Raw genomic sequence first — 19,835 nt, 5'->3', positions numbered from 1 at the left:
ACATAGATAATCCTCTCGTGACAGTTTTAATTAAAAGTATGTGTCTACGCATTTGCATCCCTCTAAAAACATGAGATTCCACTGAGAGTAGGGGAGGTGCCCTATCCATCCTGGTACCAAGAAGACCCTTGGGGAATGCAAAATGAATGAATGAATGAATGAGTGAGTGAGCAAACAGCAGGTTGAATGAACTACACGTTGTGGATATGTACTCGGTCCTCCACCGCTGAGACCTTAGTCACCCACTGTGTGCCGTTTGGTCGTGAGATGCTCTCCCAGAAAGCAGACTGAATTCTGTTTTCCCAGGAAGGTAGCTTTGAATCCATCAAGTGAAATCATCATTACCCATGTTCCGTGTTAATCCTCCGGGCTCATTAACATGCCAGATAATTAGCGCCCCTAAGCAGGCAAGGCAAAGAGCAGGACGTGGGGAGGAAACGCTGCCCCTGCTCGTGGACTATCGGTCAGGTGATGCAGGGTAAGAGACAGAGCCGTGGTACCAAGGGTTCCTGGGGACGGTTACGCTTGCATTCACTGGGCGCCTCTCCCCTCTGTGAGCCCCACCCTGCTCCACTCTCTTTGCATCCAGAAGCCCCTCCCTCCAGGCTCAAAGCCAGAGAGCCGAGGAATTCTCCAGTTATCCAGATGAAACTTCCCCCATGGCCCCTCTGCCCCCTCCTGGCAGAAGCTCCTCATGCACTGCCCGGGAAGGCAGAACAGGGGAGTCAACGGGACCATGCATCTAGAGACCTTGGCAATTTCTTTAATCTCTTGCACCTCAGTCCTGACACACAGTATGAGGGGTAAGAGTACCGCTCTCATCACATCCCTGGGAGGTGCTTTCAACACCACCTGGCACATAGCAAGTGCTCAGCAAATGACTGGTTCTCATCATGTATCCAGGTACTTTAATTAAATGGAATCCACATGTGAGACTTCCCTTTCCTACCCCACCTCCTCTGCTCTCACCGAGGAGGGATGCTGCATGAACTCCCCGGAGACAGGTGCAAGGCAGCACAAGCATTGGACATCTCTTGGGGAGGCTCCGGGGAAGTGAGGAGATACCGAGAGTCAGGACAAATAATTAGGATCCCTAATTTTATGACCTGCCTTACGCCATGTGGTCAGTGTTGTCACAGCCCTGTTCCAGTAAGCTTAGTGCCTGCCACCCCTGTCCCAGGCCTGCCCAGGCTCAGGACCAGTAAGAACCATGTCTGAAAGGTGAACATCCCCATCCTGGGATACGAGGGGATCTGGAAGGAGCCTGTGGTTGCCTTGACTACAGCTGCATGGACTCCTACCAACCTGCCCTCTCCCTTCCCACCCAGTTATTATGGTAGCTATTACACCAACTCTATCCTCTGGAAACTGGTAATTAAAGGACAAGAATAAGCATTTATCCTGCCTTTATAGGAGGAACTCTGGTTGATCCCCAGGTGATGAGGGAAAGCTCTTCTTTACAAAAGAATGTCAGCCAAAAAATGTAGAAAGAATTGAGAAATCACAATTTTGCAAACTCTAATGAAACTGTTAATTCAGGTTCAAATATGATGGCAAATAGCATATTTACAGGGTACCAGAGAATCATCCCAGAGATGATGGCAGATGGTTTGATGATGGGAGGTGATGCAATAGAAAGATCCAGCAGTTGCTACCTTAAACAAGGGATCAAAACTAGCATCTCGAAGAGGGGTACCATCACAGAATAAGCTCCTGCTGTGAAGCAATACAAAGTACACAGCTTCATCCATGGAGTTCTCTTGCCAAAAACATTAACCTGAATGTCATCAACTCTTTAAACCCAACCCCGAGTTTATAAGAAATACAGAGGAGGGAGGAGCAGGTTAAGCGAAACCACAAGGAACTAACCAGACAGATTCATAATGCGGGATTATTGTATGGGACCACTCTGTATGGGTCTGTTTTCTTCCAAAAGTCAATACTAAAGGAAGTGTGAAAGCAGCATTATTCATAATCGCCAGAAAGTGGAAACAGGTCAAAGGATGAAAAGATAAATAAAATGTGACATACCCATATAATGGAATATTTGGGGGAATAAAAGGAAATGAAATACTGATACAGGCTACAACGTGGATGGACCTTGGAAACATAATGCTACACAAAACAAGTCTGTCACAATATATATATTATATAGTATGTGACTGCATTAGTGTGAAATGTCCAGAGTGGACAAATCTATAGAGACAGAGAGTAGAGTAGTGATGAAAGTACAGTAGTGACTGATGGCGCGTGAAGGCCATGGGGAGGTAACAGCTAATGGATCCAGCTCCTTTTGGGGTTCCTTTTAATGAAAAGGTTCTAAAATTCACAATGCTGTGAATGCACTAAATCCACTGAGTTTTACACTTTATATGGGTGACTTGTATGATATAAGAATTGTATCTCAATAAAGCTATTTTTAAAAACTGTGCTTGTGTGTGTTATGTTGGGGGGAGCATTTTGATTAAGGAGACAGAACAACAAAAGGCAACACATGAATCTTGATTGTATCTTCAGTGGATCCTGAATTTTTTTTTTTTTTTTTGTGGTACACGGGCCTCTCACTGTTGTGGCCTCTCCCGTTGCGGAGCACAGGCTCCGGATGCACAGGCTCAGCGGCCATGGCTCACAGGCCCAGCCGCTCCACAGCATGTGGGATCTTCCCAGACCGGGGCACGAACCCGTGTCCCCTGCATCACCAGGCAGACTCTCAACCACTGCGCCACCAGGGAAGCCCCTGAATTTTTTAAGTTAACAATCTGTAAAAGTGTTTGGGGGATAATTGAGGAGATCTGACAATTGAAGAAATCTGAATGGAAGGCAGCCTAGCAGCGGCCAGAGCACAGAGAAGGAGGGCCTTGGGGAGAGGCAGGAAGGCAGCCCAGCAGGGACTGGGCCCTTGTGAGGGGGCATCCAGGCAGAGTAGTAGTCTGTAGGGATAAGAAGATGGTCTGCATTCAAGAGAACGGAGCAAACAGTAAATAAGATCATGGGAGGCAGGTTTCCCACTGCAGGAAAAAAGCAAGGACCAATATGGAAAGGGCAAAGACTTCGAATGAACCTGTGGTGTTAGATTAAAATTGGAAGTATCTGTGTGAACTGGTGCTTTTCAATATAGATGCAAATATACATGTAAATATCCTAGCTCTGTCCACTGGGAGGGGCCTGAGCCCTGACAACCTAGTAGCAGTGAGACCTGGCACCCAGATCTTGCTTCTAAATACCATTTCCCACTAAAAGGAACCAGGATTCACTGGAGAAATAGCCAGTTACAGGACTTGGGCAGGAAAAAACAGATAAGCCTTCTAGCCGGACCAGAAATATGTAAAGTGCCCAAGGGATTCAGGGAAATGTCAAAAGGACAGAGATATCAGCTCGAAGGGGTTCCCAAATATGGGAGATTTTGAGTTTCGAAAGAATATGAACGGATGAGAACCCACTGAATGAAACAGAAATTGGAGTCTACACTGATATAAATAAATGAATGAATAAAAAGGGAAAAGAGAAGGCTCTTCTGTATTTCAGAAAGCCCACTAAGAAATGTAGATGGAAAGACGGAATTAGACAATCACCATTTGGCATCACTGTAATATTTCAAGCAAGAAAAATCAATGGATGATTTTTAAAAAAACAGAGGGTGAAAGCGGGATGAGAAATGGGGTTTTACACAGTCTCAGAGCATTTCCCTGGAAGACACCAAGTTCATCAAGTGATAAAAGTTAACACTATAACTATTGGGACAAATAAATATTGTGTGCTTCCAGGTAGGATACAATGAGAAGAATCCTGGATCCATCCCGTGAAATTCAGCCAAAAATTCATTATCTGGGTCTAATCAAGAGGGAACATCAGACTGAAAATCATTTGCGAAAATGACCGGCCTTGAATTCCTGAAAAAATGTCAAGGTCGTGAAGGTCAGGAAGAAACTGAGAAGCAGTTCCAGAATAAAGGAGACTCAGAATAAAGGATCCGGGATGGGATCCTTTGGCCAAAGAGGACATCGCTGGGACCACTGGATACTCAGGAATCCTTTGCACTAGTCTTACAACATTTATATGTTTAAAATTGTTTCAAAAGGGAAAAAAAATTATACATATCATCTCCTTTTCGAAGATTTTTCGAGCCTACCCTGTGTCGCCTTGTGCAAACTTCGGCTGTTGCACGTAATCTGTTTACTGCTCAGCCTACCCTCCAGGCTGCGAGCGCCCTGACCTCCTGGACTGGGCCTTACTCATTTCCATTTCTGTACAGCTTAGCCCAGAGCATAGGAAGCACTCAGTAGGTGTTTTCTGAACCAATGTGCTGGGCAACTCATAACCCCTGAGATTGGCTGGTATATCCCTGGACATACTGACTCACTGTTGGTAAATTCCTCCAGATAGGAAGCTGAAATATGCCTCTCTACAAACCCAGAGCATCTATCTGCCCTACAGCAATGAGCTATGTGTCCTGGAAGTGTCCTGCTTCTCAGGAGCATGTTGCCTGAGACCACAGGCTCCAAAGAGCAGCCTTCTTGCCTCACTGCTGCGGGGAGAACAACGGTCCCTGTTTGTTTAATCCCAGCCCGTTGTGGCAGCCTTGATTGCACAGAGCTCACTTGTGGTTCACGTGAGCTCCCAGAGGTTTGCAGCCATAATTCAACATTTGTTAATAGCCACTTAGAATGTCCCTGAAATAGCTAACAGGCCCAGGGGATAAAAGGTGTTCTGCTAAGAAATCATTCTAGGAAGGCAGAAGCAGCCTTGCCCCAACTTTAGAAGACACCGTTATTCCCAGTTCATGGAGATGCTACTCTCTCAGTGGCTGCCTCCTCACACTCTAGAGGGATGGGTGTCTCTCAGGGCTGCCAGGGAGAAAGTGAGACCTGAAATTCCCTACATCATCATGGTGGACACGCTAAAACATCTTCCCCATCACCCCTGCTCCCGAGAAAGGTCCCTCGATTGCCATATCCAGTGGGGGAGGAGAAAACAAAAGAGAACACGGTCCAGACAATCCCAGGAGAAAGCACCCAGGTCAGAGAACAGAAATGAGGAAACAGAAAAATATCGTACTGAATTAGAAGCCGAAAAGTTGGTATGTAGATGGAGATGCAAACAGGCAGGAGGGTGAGAACCAACTCACAGAGGTTGAGCTCTACCGTGCGGCATAGTTTACAACTCATTTAATTCTCCCCAAATTGAATTAAATATCTTGTCCAAGGTCATCTAACTAGTATATGAGTATAGAATTTCAACCGAGATTGTCTCACTCCGGAACCCCAGCTCTCAACCACTGTGCTATCCTGTCACCTGCAAATTTGTTCAGAGCACACGTGAACTGGACTTTCAAATTCAAGTCACTGATTCGGAGGCAGAAGCTCTCAATGCCAAGCTCTCGCCAGCCGGTTCCTTCAACAGATCTGTTTCTCGTAAAGTTATCATTTCTGCCACCCAGAGGCGGATTTAAAATGGGGAAGTGGAGTCAGAAAAAGCCAGCAAAGCAGAATCCCACGCACATCTGAAACAGATGCTCACTTCCTAATGTCGGACCCTGGAGCCCCCCAGCTGGCAATCGGGAGAGACGGCAAGTGTCACCCTGGCAAGAACAGACTTCTCCAGCGTCTTGACTTTCCTGAAGAGGGTGCTGTGGAATTGCTTGGCCCTTCCACCTGTGTATTCCTGAGCCAAGAGACCGGGCAGGAGAGAACAAAGGATCTGATGCAAATCTGCAGAGCTGGGAGGTCAAGGGGACCACAGACGTATGTCCAGCTCTTAGAGATGTGGTGCTTGCAACAGGTAGAAATCACGGCAGCAGGATCCAAAGTCCACCTTCCCCTGAAGAGGGAAAATTGAATTCACAAAGCTGATGTGCAGTGCCCCTCCTGGGCAGCCAGTGAAGCCAGCTGAGCCGAGATGCGTGACATCAGCCCAGAAAACACCTGCACGTGCATCAGGGGAAAAGGCCTGGGGCGGCCACACCTCTCAGAACCAGTCATTTGACTGCACCTGTGTTCTCCTCCTCTAAGGCAGGAACTGTAGCTGCAAAGTCTTGTTCTGCAAAGTTGGAATCTTCTCTTGCAGCACAAAACCCTCATCTGGTGCAAACTGTTATATGCAAGATGGATACACAACAAGGTCCTATTGTATAGCACAGGGAACTATATTCAATATCCTGTGATAAAGCATAATGGAAAAGAAGATGAGCCGTACCTATGTTCAACTCTGAAACAGACGCACTTTTTCCACTTTCAGAGTTATTGTGAGGATCCAATAGCATCTTATAAAGGAAGCCTGGAGGATCTGGAACCAGAGTACCTGTTTCAAATTCCACTTCCACCAATTCTTAGCTAAGTGACTTTAGGCTTGTCGTTTAACCTTTCCGAGCCTCAATTTTTTCCATACCAAAAAACAGAGTTACAGATAGAGACTGAATTCCAAGTAAAGAACAGGGCTTGAGATATAGCACACACTCAGAAAACATCGCAATTATTGATAGGTTTTGTAAACTACATAGTTTTGATCTATTTTTCACATACTCTGGGTGTCTTACAGCAGGAGCCGGGTGCCTGGCTTGTTTGCAGTCTCATCCCCATACTCTGGGGATTTGCTGATGTCACTGCGGATTTCCCCCCAAAATCCTCTGTTCTCAGATCCCCGGTCACTATGTCTTATCATCAGCTCATCTTAGTAATAATAAAAGTAACAAAATACTGACACTCTACATCTGGCCCAATGCTTAAAGTTTCGCTTCTATGATTTCATTCAACTGCTGCACACCATCCTATACAGTAAATACCAGTATGACTATTATTTAATAGGTGAGGAAATGGAGGGGGGGAGGTTAAGTAACTTGCATAAGATCACTACCAAGATCCATTTTTTTAACTCACAGAACAGTTCACTTCTGACACCAAACGTGTCGGTTTTCCCCTCATACCAAGCAATTCTGACACTAACTACCCAGAGTTAGGGCAAACCCCATAGATTAAAGGTTCAGTCCCATAAGACTGGCCCCACTTCAGCCGCCAATCACCAAGCCACCTGTACTTCTGACCAACTGGCTATAAATCAGGGTTCCCATGACCCCCTCCTCAAGTTTGATAATTTGCTAGAATGGCTCACAGAAGTCAGGAAAAGTTTTCTTACTGTCGCTGGTTTATTATAGAGGATACAACTCAGGAACAGCCCGATGGAAGAGATGCATAGGGCAAGGTCTGGGGTAAGGGGCACCGAGCTTCCACGCCTTCTCTTGGTATGACGGCCCCCCAGCACCTCCATGTGTTCACCAACCCAGAAGTTCTCCAAATCCCTTCATTCAGAGGCTCTTATGGAGAGGTCCCATTACATAGGCAGGATTGATTAGATCATGGGCCACTGGTGATTAACTCAATTTCCAGCCCTCTAATCATATGGCTGACGGCAACCAACCCCCATCCTGAAGCTATCCAGGGGCCCAGCAAGAGTCACTTCCTTAGCATAAATTCACATCTGGTTGAAAGGGCCTTATCAGCAGTAACAAAAGATGCTCCTCTCACCCAATCCCTCAGGAAATCGCAAGGGTTTTTCAAGCTCTTGTACCAGGAACCAGGGATGAAGACCAAGTATACATTTCTTATTAATCAAAAAAAAAAAAAAATCACAGTTATGCAAGCCTGGACCCCACACCTGTCTGGCACTGAATTCCACGATTGGCTAAAATATCTCATTCTGTGATTACCTCCGATGCCAGAGCCCCTTCATCCTTCCCACACCTGCCATAACACCCTGGAGCTCCCAGGCAGGGCATTCTCCCAGCCACATTAACTTCCTTCCCAGCCCCTATAACTGGCTCTATCTCTAGCCCCACCCACCCCAGAGTTACCTTAAACTTGAGTACCTCTCTGTCTCCCCAACCCCTACCAGAAAGCAGGTCAGGTCCAAGCACACCCAAAATTTGCTCTCTAGGACTGAAGCTAGTGCCGGGAATTTATGACAAATTGCCCTGGGAACTGCTTCTCCAGGAGCCGTGCATACTCCCTTGGGGAGGCCAGGTCATTTACCAGCCACTCCAAGCCCCGGTGACCCTCACCCACATGTGTTCTACACTCTCTCTGGATGAACTGAGCATTTTCTGTCTCCAAGTCTTCTCCAGCAGCAACATTTTTATTCCCCGCTCCTGAAACAGCCTCAAGGCTACGCTGTACTGGGAAATGAGGTGGTGTTGCACGGTGGATGTACTGGCTTGCAGTTACTATCAATTCTTCCCAATGCCATCTGTCAGTGGCCCTCACCTCTGACCCCAAATATCTGTTCCAAAAGGAAATAAATCAAAGACGCTCAGAGTTGAAAGTAACTGTAGAGGTCATTACATCCAACTCCTTACTTGACATTGATCCACCCCTACAGCATCACCAATAAGCAATTGTATGGCCTCAGCTAGAGTTGATGACAGGGCACAGGTGGTCCCAGGATGGCTCCTTCTAAGCAGCTGATACTCACCTCTGTGAACGTCTGGCACTGAATTCCACGATTGGCTAAAATATCTCTGCATTCTGGCCTCACAAAGAGAAAACCTCATCCCTCTTCTCTACAAGGACCTTCGAAGTGTATGAAAACAGCAACCACCCAGCCTTGAGTCACCTGCTTCCCTTTTCAGGCTAAACAGTCTCAGTTCTCCCCTGCATCCCTCATCACTCACGGTTTCTGTGACATATGAAGAGCAACAGCCCCGGTCAGCCGTACATTTCCCACTGCCTCCTGCTTTATAGATGAAGCCGAGCCACTGCCAACATCGAAGGCAGTCGCCTCCCCCCCGCCCCATGGCTTAAAGCCAGACTGAGGCCCATCCAGGAGGAAATGGCAGTGAAGGCTGGGAGGAGGGTGAGAGAGGGATGCTTTCAGAGACAGCAGAACTGGGAAATGGGAAATGACGAGAAGGCAGGTGTTGGTAAAGGTGTGAGCTAGAATGTGAGCAGCCTGGGCAGGGGACAGGGTTCGGGGTGGGGGGGGCGGACGCAGGAGCTGAGAGAATAAGGATAGCTCAGCCCTTAGGACATGGGCAACTTTGGGAAGGGCTTTCCTCGGACAAAAAGTTCCAAAGAGGAGCAAACCAGCTGAGCCTACAATAGTGGATCCTAATCAGAGAGATGCTCACTTGAATTATGAAAAGTCTCCCTTGGACATTGTTACAGGCCCCAGTGGAGGGCCCATCAAGAAAGAATGAGGCTTATAAGACTTTTGAAACAGGTATTTCCTTCTTTCTAAGCCAGACACAGGTCCACGTGCCTAAGTGAGTCTCCATGTTGTCAAACAGACGGAGAAGGTAAAACTAATCAATACATAGGGTGGGTTCCCTAGCAGAGCCTGAGATGGGGTTTCTTGTCCACGTGATTTATTGAGGGAATGAGCTCAGGAAAAGCCTAGAAGGGAGTGAGGTATGCACGATAGGGCAGGGAGAAAAGGTAAGCAAAGACGTGGATTCAGGAGAAGTCTAGCTCAGCCTGATCCCATGGAAAGCTCTGGAGTGTAAACTGCACCATAGTTTGTTGGGTCTTGAGGCAGGTGCCTGGCATTTTGCACTCCTGTCAGTCAGGGGTCGCTGGCTCCTGGCTGCCCCCAGGTGGTGGGGAGGTGCATAACTTCTCAGATATCTCCAGGAAAGGCAGGGCCAGTAGACAAAGGACCAAGGGCATCCTCCTGTTTTCAGTGCAGAAGCTTGTAGCCCCAGCAGCAGGAAAGGGGATCTGGATGGAACACCAACAGCACCTTTCACAGATGCCCTTGCTAATTTGTACACGGACCCCTGCTCACAACTGTAGGACCAGTGTGATGGAAACTTTCAGTCAGACTGATGAATGGCAGCCAGACACGCACGGCTCATGGACAGAGTCTTGACGGTAGAATTCTGTGCCTCCGTATTCCCACTACAGCCACTCAGCATATCAGGGTATTTTTCCTTCCACTGTACAGCTCTATCTACATTACACAAACAAATAAATGGATAAATATATCTGGTTACAAAATACCATCAACTCTCTGCCCCCAAGCATAAGTTAAAGTTATTTCAGCGAACAAATGCGAGATCAGAAAATAAATTTCGATTGTGTTCTACTGTACCACAGTTCTCCAAGTTGGCCAGTCCTTGGGAGTCACCTAGTTTAACCCCCTCATCTTAAAAGTGAGGAAACTGAGGCCCACAGAAGCTAATTACCTTGCCCAAGGCCGGGCCACTCCATCAACAGAAGTCAATAAACCCAGGCAAATATGTTCTTTCTGTGCTTTGTACTTTATTTCTCCTGAGTATAAATTTCTGCGGCCAGTGAGGTAATCAATAGGGAATGGACCTGATTCATGAGAAAATAAGTGCTGGGAGATGGAGAGACGGTTTAGCATCCAAAGGATGACCCTTTTCAGAATGTTCTTCCCAAATAAAGCCCATCCTGATAAACAGGCTTCTATCACAGGCTTCCAGTAACCACTAAGTTCCACCTGTATGGACTGGTTTTAAGTCTGTTGCAGGGGAGAAATAGGACACACGGAATTTCAAATCTGCAGGGGTGCTGTAGCCCATTAGTTTCAGATTACAATAGATCATGGGTCAAATAGCCCCTCTGGTCAAGTTTGATACGGCAACCCAGCTCTATCAAACATAAACACTCAGATGAAAAAGAGACGGCACAAAACACACTTTCAGATATCTCTAGACCCGGGTGGCATATTTCTGTTCTGCTGGAGAGAATGCGATACTCGATACTTTGAAATATGAACTGATCTATGGGAACAACGCCTCTGACAACAAACTTGGTGCTAAAAGCTACCAATTCAAAAAAATTAAAAAATAAAGTAAGAGCTACCCATTCAGTGGTTGGGGATTTTTTTCATGGGATCCCATTTCAGCTCTTCCTCTAGAAATCGGTAGCAAACCAGGATTCAGAAACTTTACAGAAAACTGTCTAGAATTCATCTCTTCGTTAAGGGAAGGAGTTTCTGCAGAGAGAAAAAGAGAACCACTGTAGAGAGGGGGAAAGAATCAATTCCCAATTTGGTAAGCTTGCAGGTAGTCTTCCATCAGCATTCTGGAGGTCCAAGAACCCCCAGGGACAGAGATGCAGACATACAGCAACTAGGCACCAGCTTTGTGGCTCGCTGCCGCTTCAGCTTTTCTTGCAAGTAGATGGTGCAGGTCATTATAACAGTCATCTCTTAGTCTGTGTCCTAGCCCTTCATCACATCAGACAGAAGTCAATACACCCCTGAAAGCTTTACTTCCAGAGAGCCATGACCTAACATTCTGCAAACGAGAAGATCCCAACTGGAGGCTGGCACCACAGAAAACCACCCACACAGCTGGGCAGAGGCTGCCTCTCCAAGGGCATGGCAAATGCTCACAAAACTTCCAAACAACTTAAGGAATAGGAAAGACCATCTACTTTGCATTCAATGCAATCTAGACCATTTTAACATGGAGCCTAGAAACTTCCCAGGTGAGGGAGAGTCAGGGCCTACACTGTGTGCTGAGGTGTGCAGGGATGGCCGTGCAAGGAGAACCTCCTGGGCTTCATGGTCCAGGGTCCTCATGGTCATGAGGGGTTGGGCTTCATCCAGGAACAAGGTGAAGCCTCAGTCAGAAGATCTAATTTGGTGTCAACAAACACATCTCTGGTTCAACCCAACAAACATACAACAAACAGGACCAAGATGGCTTCAGGTAAATGCACACCTAGACTGTCAATAAATTACCATCAAAAAAGAGTAACTGGTGTTCAGCTGTGAACCTGTAATCCAAGGACGCTGAGTTAAGATGGGCAATTTCCCCTCCCTCTCACAAATTATCCCTGGATGCTTCTGGCAGGTAAGACAAAATATATCCCACCAAAGGGGTATTGCTCAGACCCATGGAGACATATCTTTGGATTTTATTTTTACTCTAAGTGGACCGTTGAGGGAATCTCTAACACCCTGGAGACTACCCAGGGGATCCAGGATGAAGAAAGCAAGGTGACAGTGACTAAGTGTGCACTGCATGCCAGACGAGGTATCACATGTACAGATGTGTGATCCCAGGCACGACCAAATGGAGCTACTCCCCAAATACTAAAATAATACATGTAATTATACCTAAGATGCTATTCTGGGACATTTTTTCTTCTTCTTTACTCTTTCCCACACTTCCCAAGTTTTCTCCAGTGACTGGATTGTTTCTATAATCAGAAAGTGTACTGTTAAAATAATAATAGGGCTTCCCTGGTGGCGCAGTGGTTGGGAGTCCGCACGCCGATGCAGGGGACACGGGTTTGTGCCCCGGTCCGGGAGGATCCCGCATGCCGCGGAGCGGCTGGGCCCGTGAGCCATGGCCGCTGAGCCTGCGCGTCCGGAGCCCGTGCTCCGCAACGGGAGAGGCCACGGCAGTGAGAGGCCCGCGTGCCGCAAAAAAAAAAAAACAATAATGAGACAAGTCTTCCCAATGCAGGTGGAATCCTGGGTCCCTATACTGAAAAGGGAAGCCAAAAAATGGCTATTTCCGTTGACATGAGAGTCACCTGACATTTGAAAACTTTCAAACCCATTTCACACACTCACGACACACTGTAAGAGCTTTCCCTGTGCTAAGCCGTTCTAAGTCCTGAGAATATCAAGTTAGAAAAGACATCATGTCTTACGGGGAGGAGAAACTGAAATGGGCAATGAATAAAAATTATCAGTGGTTAAAGAATTCCGTTTTAAATTAAATCATCTCTAAGGTTCCTTTTAGCCGAAACACTTCACGATTCTAATGCAAGGAAAAGTATAATGACTGTTCTAGGAGAGGAGTAATCCGAAGGCTGTTTAGAGAACAGGAGAGGAAGAGATTAAGTTAGATTATGACACGGGGAGAGGGGTTGGCAGTGGTTTCCTGGAGAAGGCCACAGAGATATTAGAGCCAGATCTGGGGGGGGTGGGGGGTGGGGTCGTATTATTTATTCGAAATCCAGGGCATGTTTGGCAGTTGCAGTGAATCAACCGAAATACAGTTAGTTCAAGTTGTTGGATCTTTGATTTCACCGTTGTTCAGGATTACACCACAAACGCAATGTAACCTGCGGAAACTTCCAGGCTCCCCCGCAAGCTCCTTCTGCCATCCTGAGGAACCCCTACACTTGGTCGCCCCTGGTCGCCGTCTGGCTGCGGTGCGGGGAGGTGGCCTCTGGGCTGGGCATCCAGTGACTTGGGCTCCCCGCTGCCCCAGGACACTGGCACGCGCACCTTCACGTGGAGGCAGCCCCGCTCCTGCGCCGCTGCTTCTCATCTCCTGCGGGCCTGTTTCGCGTCCCCCAGCACCTGCAGCTCCTCTGGCCTCCTCCATTGCCACCCAGCGCCAGGGTGTCCGTGCGGCCCCAGGCCCGAGTCCGCCCAGCCTCTCATCCCCAATGGCGACCACGCCTAGAGCCGGATTTTAAAGGATGAGTAGGATTTAAATAAGTAGACAGAGAGAGAGAGGTGAGAGATGAAAAGAAGGAAGAAATGCCCATGAGCAAAGGATGCTGGGTCAGTTCAGGAAACAGCAAGTAACTATTGAAAAAAAAAAATCTTTGCTGGGTATTTACTGTGGGCAGACCCTGCATTCAGCATGAAGGATGCAGAGAATGTGTTTGATGAGACAAGACTCCTGCTCTCAACACCCCACCCCCATCCACAGGGGATGGGAAATGGGCCATGAGCTTTCAGAGGGCAAGAATCTGGTCTAGCTCTCTCCCTGCTACATGGGAGGTGCTCTGTTTGATTAACAAAGGAACGGATGTGCAGACACACAGCACACACACTCATGATAAAAGATGCAGGCCTGCTACCCAGGCCACTCGACTCTTACCAGGGCTTAGGACAGCACAAGCTTCCTGGGCTGAGGTTAAGTGGCATGACCTGGACCGGAAGCCAAGATGGCAGGTAAGGAGAGGATGCTAAGGCAGCAGAACCGATATGGAAGTCCTGAGAAAAGGGAATGTTTGTCATATTACGAGAATTAAGAATCCCACAAACACAGCAGTTGACCATGCTCCAAAGCTGTTAGTGAGTCACAGTGTGGAATAGTGAGAAGGACACTGTCCTGAAGTCAAGACAGCCAGAATCCAACTAAGGCTCCGTCAACACTCCCGTGGGACACTAAGCAAAGCACGGGGCCTGCCCCGTACGAGGCATCTGCCATGCACTAGCTCTTGGCATCCTTTGGCCTCCCTGGATCAGTACAGCAACTCTGAGTGGCAGGTATTATTGTTCCTAATTAGAGACGGAGAGAGTGAGATTAAGAAATTTGCCCATGATTACACATCGAAGAGGGGGTACGGTTGGAATTCCAACTCAGATCTCTCCCCAAAGCCCACCTTCTTCACATACCTGCTCCTCATGTGATAAGAAGTAATAAGCTTAGCTAGGGACCCACCAGCCTGTGGCAAGATTTCCAAATACGGGAGCTGCCTAAGCCCTCCCCTCCACATCTCTATAATGCTATGTGATGTAGACGACTAGGAATCATAGAATTGCCTCTAACAAGATCCCATTGTGGAGAGACGTTTCTTTCGGTAAGAAAGGAAGGAAATGCCTTTCCTAAGAAATCTCTAGTTTAAAGTACACACACATACACACACACACACATGCACGCACAGACACACACACACTACGGCAATCAGGTTAAAAATGCAGACTGAGGGGTCATTTGCAATCCTGAACTTGGAGGCAGATGAACCCCAATGTGATAAGCAGAGAAACAATGTGAAACAGTCACGCGCTAGTCCAGGCAGTGGGGTTGCCACCTGTCCGCCATAGTTAGCTATTGAACCCAGCTGTGACCTCCACTCTACAAAACCCCAGCTCTGCGATGCTGGGCTTTAACCCAGGGCTCAGAAAGCAGCAGGCTCCCCTCTCTCTCTGGTCTATCCTGACAGCATTACTAATCAACTGACTCTTCTGGAGGGCTGCAAACAGGGCAGGTAGGCTGGACAATAAAAGCCCTCCTACAACGGGCTTCGCTGGTGGCTCAGTGGTTAAGAATCCACCTGCCAATGCAGGCGACACGGGTTCGATCCCTGGCCCGGGAAGATCGCATATGCCGCGGAGCAAGGAAGCCCGTGTGCCAGAACTACTGAGCCTGTGCTCTAGAGCTCGCGAGCCACAACTACTGAAGCCCGTGCGCCACAGCTACTGAGCCCGTGTGCCACAACTACTGAAGCCCACGCGCCTAGATCCTGTGCTCCGCAACAAGAGAAGCCACTGCAATGAGAAGTCTGTGCACCGCAACCAAGAGCAGCCCCCGCTCGCGCAACTAGAGAAAGCCTGCAAACGGCAACGAAGACCCAACACAGCCAAATATAAAAACAAACAAAGAAATAAATTTATATTAAAAAACCCCTCCTACGAATCTTGAAAATAACCCCGCCTTACGTCTCGCGACATCTAGTTGTCACAAGGCACAAGAGATTTTTCACATATATGGTCTCACATGATTCGTTCTCCCTTTGAGTTACAAAATCACATGTTACTATCACATGTTCCACGAGCAAGTCGATGCCGAGAGAGGGTACAAAATACGACCCAGGGAATAAGCTAGGAAATGACGGAGCTGGGATTCGAACCTATGTTTTCCTACTCCCAATCTTAACTTCAGCTCATCCAGTCATGGCCAGAGACACATCCTCTGGCCAGCCCTATCACCCCAACTCCTTTCCTTCCACTCTGGGTCAGCAGGGCGATCTCCACTGCGTAGACACTGTTGAATCAAAGCCCTCCTCTCCTCTTCCAGCAAAGAAAAGTATGCGCCTATGTGAAGTCAGGCGGTCTGAGGTGAGGGCTAAGAGTGTACCTGCCCAATCATGCAGCACATCTGTTCACGTGGCGGTCAGCGAACCACAGCTGGCTTCTGGGACTTTTAACCTCCACAGACAACCTTTCACTCTGCTAGAATCATGGCTCATTTGCTAACTAAAGGGTATTATGCACACCAGCTAAGAACTTGGAATAAGGACGCGTATGCGAAAGCATTAGCCCTGGAGATGGCACTAGGTACGCTTTGCAGAAAAAGAAAACCAGGAAAAATGATCCACCTGGGGCAGCCCCTCCCCACACTTCACTCTCTAATAAACTAGCCACAGCTCATAGGGAAGGAAGCCACCCAGCATAGGACAAACCCAGGGAGAGCCCAGTAAATTAACCAAAGGGAGAGGGATACGCAGTAGAGAGAATGAATGAGAGAGAAAGCTGGTGAGCCAACTTCTCCCATAACCACCTGTGAGGTCTCGCTCTCCTCCGGTGCACCCCAGGCCAAGGAGCCAGGGTGACAAGGTCTTGGAATGAACTTGGCGTCATGTCCGCGCCTTGTAGCATGGCTGCTCATTGCAATCAACAGGTGAAAAAGATCAGCCTCCTGCCTGGAGTATGTGCCAGGTTTCCTAGAGTGTCCCTTTTGGACACTCTCCTGAACAGCTTGGCAATCCAGCCCTGAGACCCATCCCCTCTTCAATGCTAGAGGAGGTCATCCCTTGAGAGTCAGTCTAAGGAGGGACACTCAACCAAATCAGCCTTGAACCTGGTAAGGATGGCAGATAATGACATGACACTTACTAAGCAATAAATTGTGTCCACAGGCAGCTTCATTATTTAAGAGACAACCTGGAAAGGTCAAAGGGTTGGGTCAGGTTTTACAGCCTGATCTTTGGCCTCTTGGGACCCCAGGGACCGAAATGATAGGCTAAGTACAAAACCGCAGTCTGGGATCAAAGAACCTTTACTTCTAAGTGGAACTTGGTCATGAATTGAGAGGAAGCCACTAGGTGGACATGTGGTTATGAGGATGCTTGAGAACTTGGTCCAGGGTCTGCTACCAACTGCAGTTGCTCTCGGTGCCACCTTCTGTCTCTCTCTGCTGTCTGCATGTTCCATGTGTGTTTCTGAGCTGCGTGGTGCAGTGGTGAAGCGGAGCGTTGCCACGGCACTGGAAAGCACGGGGTGGATACAGGGATAGTTTCAGCCTCCAAGAATGAGGCTTTTTCCCCAACTCTCCCCAAGCCACCCAAGACATTGTGCGTGACATGTTTTCGGATCCTGTTTGCTCCATTTAGAAAGGCTTCCAGGACTGCTGGTCCCTTCCCCCCAGCTCAGACCTGCTTCCTCTTTAGCATACGTACACCACAGCCTGATCTTGCTGGGTTCTTTTGCATAGTGTTTCAAATGGATAATACAAAACAACTCCCCCAGGAAAGAGAGCTCCAGGGGATGCCAGAGGCAATGAGCCCTCCCCAGCCCCGCGCCCCACCCCCACCCACCCCCAGGCACTCTTGGCTTTTCCAGAATCAGAGACAGCGCACAGCAAGCATAGAGGCTGTGTGCAGAGACTGGTTGTAGCATTAAAAGAAACTCAGAGCAAGAGTCTGGTAGGCAGTGGCCCTGAGAGCCGGCGGGGAGTGGATGCACCACAGAGAAAGGTAGAGCATGTCTTAATTAGGCAGAGGACCTCAGACAAGAGCTGACAACAGAGTCCAGTCTCTTTGCAATTGCAGTACCTGCCACCCCGAAATTACAACTGCAATTTGGCTCAAGGCTCTGAGACTCAAAAGCTCTCGGTTCTCCCTTAAGGCGGCTTTGGGAGAAGCGGCCACACTGGGCTTCCGGAGGGTCCCACAGCACTTGATGTCCCAGACCCTCCTGGGAGCAAGGAGGTGTGGGCAGCTGCAACCAGACCTGTTATGCCAAGTTCTGCCCAGCAGCCCACTAATTAGGCGGACACAGAACCCTGGCAGCCACAGCTCTCCTCCCATTCTTCCCCTGCCCCTCTAGGAAGCCCCGTCCCGAATGGGATCCACCTCCCCCTCGCTTTTCCTCTTTACTCAGCTCCACTCTCCTCCTCCAGGCTTGCGGATCTCACAGCTGCTCGCCCCCTCCCCACACCACCCCTCTGTATCCACGTATCCACGTTGTTAAGGGATCATCATACAGACAGCAAACGAGCCTTTGAGTTTCAAGCTGAAACTCGCAGACCAGCCAGCCTGCAACGTTTCACCCTCCCAGACATCTCACTGCCCGTCCTGTGCGTGGGTCTCCACACAGACCCTCCTCTTTGGCCCAGGGACCCTGAACATCTCTTTGTTTTTGACCTGCCAGCAGACCAGACAGAGAGACCCGGGGTTCCCCTGGCCTCTCCTCTCCCCGCACGGAGCTCAGAATCCACACAGGAAAAGGAAGGAAAGAGACTTCCACACCTTTGCAGCATCACCTGCTCCAGCAAGCTCCCAAAGCCACTGGAACCATCCAGGCTGCCTCGTGCCCCCCACCCCCTTTCCTGGCAGCTTTAAGCTCCAGCCCAGCCCACAGGATGCAGTGCCTGATGCCACTTCCGAGCAGAGAGAAAGAGAGAGAGAAAATGCCACCTCGTCAATGACAAGCTGTTCCAATCACACAGCTCAGACACCAAGTGCCCTGGACCACGGACGGCTCAGGCCTCCTCCCTCTGGGTGGGTGGAAGGCAACTCAGCACCTCTAGGGTAACGATCCACCACCACGGCCAGGCCCCCCCTGCTCGCCCCGCACATCTGACCAGACAGGAGTGCTCCAACCCAGCAGGCAGACCTCTCCGACCAGTCCCAACAACTCTGGCCAACTACCCTCTTGGCCTTCAACTGAGACACTGCTCTCTCTCCTGCTCCAAAGCACAGAGAGACCTCGAACCAAGCCGGAGACCGCCAGCGTGGCAGTTCTCAAAAGGACTGAGCGCAAAAATGAGCTGAAAGCCAAGTACTCACTGTGGTGAAGTCCTGGTGGCCACACTCCTGCCCTTTGAACTTGCAGTAGAGCATCATATCCTTCAGGTCATGGCCCACGCGGTGCAGGAACTCCAACATACTGAACTGCTTGGGTCTGTAGTGCTTGAAGTTGGCCTTCTGCCGCAGGGCCTCCAGCACCATGGGGTCAGCCAGGTGCGGGTCCGGGATCTGCAGGTTGACGTCCAACAGGGCGAGCAGCTCCCCGGCGTGGTACAGATCATTGGTGGTGAGCCTGGAGAAGCGGAAGCCGTTGAGGTTACAGAGGGTCACGGCTGGGAAGACCAGGCTTTGGGCCACCACCTCATCCACCTTGGTGACGTGCTGGTAAGAGAAGTAGTAGGACACCCTCTCAGAGCTCTCCACCAGCAGCAGGCCCAGAGAGCCCACGAAGGCCATGGCCCAGAGCACACGCCGGATGGTCAGCGGCCCGTACACGAAGATGTGGCGGATGCCGTGGAGGGTGGAGGTGTTGGCGAAGATCTGGATGCTAGAGGGCTGCAGGCTACCCTCGCTGGGGCTCTCCTTGAGGTCCATGGGGACCCTGTGCAGTTCCGCAACTGGCTTCAGGTTGATCAGATTTCAGGGAAGAGTTCTCAGTCCTCGGGCTCTGCTTAAACCTTGACGTTCAAGGGAGGGAAGGAAAGGCAAGCATCAGGCCAGGTGCCGTGAGTTTATCCTGAGAGCCCAGCCGCACGCTGCCAGGGGTGAGTGTTTATATAAAACCCATTCAAACTCTAGCTCCTGATTTTGTCCAGGCGATAAGGAAGGCTGGTTTTATTTAGGGAGACACCAAGGTGATGTGGAAGAGATGTGGGTGGGAAGGGAGAGCTTAGCCAATGGAAATAAAGTCCTCCCCCCTACACACGCCACTAGAGACAAGATTAAAAGCGAGAGCGAGGGAGAAAATGCTTAAAACAAGTCGCTCAGCAGCTCGGAGCCTGTTAACCAGTGCGTAATGCCCCGCGTTAACCATCCTGGGGATGTCAGGGCGGCCACGCTGATGCACTGCGGCCGGGCGCAGCGGCCGAGCTTCAGAGCCGCTGCCGCCGCCGCGGCTCTGGTCCTCTCCTCTCCCCGTACTGTTTTGGACTC

General features: G+C 49.2%; 1 protein-coding gene across 1 annotated transcript in view; it reads right to left on the bottom strand.

Moving 5' to 3' along the window:
- ASIC2 (acid sensing ion channel subunit 2) overlaps positions 1 to 19,441 on the bottom strand; it is a 1,003,709-nt gene extending 984,268 nt beyond the window's left edge. Inside the window, exon 1 of the mRNA XM_065896497.1 lies at positions 18,723 to 19,441. Within this exon, the coding sequence (XP_065752569.1) occupies positions 18,723 to 19,277 (555 nt within the window). The 5' untranslated portion in view covers positions 19,278 to 19,441. The remainder of the gene's footprint in view (positions 1 to 18,722) is intronic.
- Between the last annotated feature and the right edge of the window lie 394 nt (positions 19,442 to 19,835).

The sequence above is a fragment of the Phocoena phocoena genome, chromosome 19 (assembly GCF_963924675.1).
Source record: "Phocoena phocoena chromosome 19, mPhoPho1.1, whole genome shotgun sequence".
NCBI classification, from domain to species: Eukaryota; Metazoa; Chordata; class Mammalia; order Artiodactyla; family Phocoenidae; genus Phocoena; species Phocoena phocoena.
The sequence above is the reverse complement of the archived record's forward strand: the minus strand, read 5'-3'. Positions and strand labels throughout refer to the sequence as shown.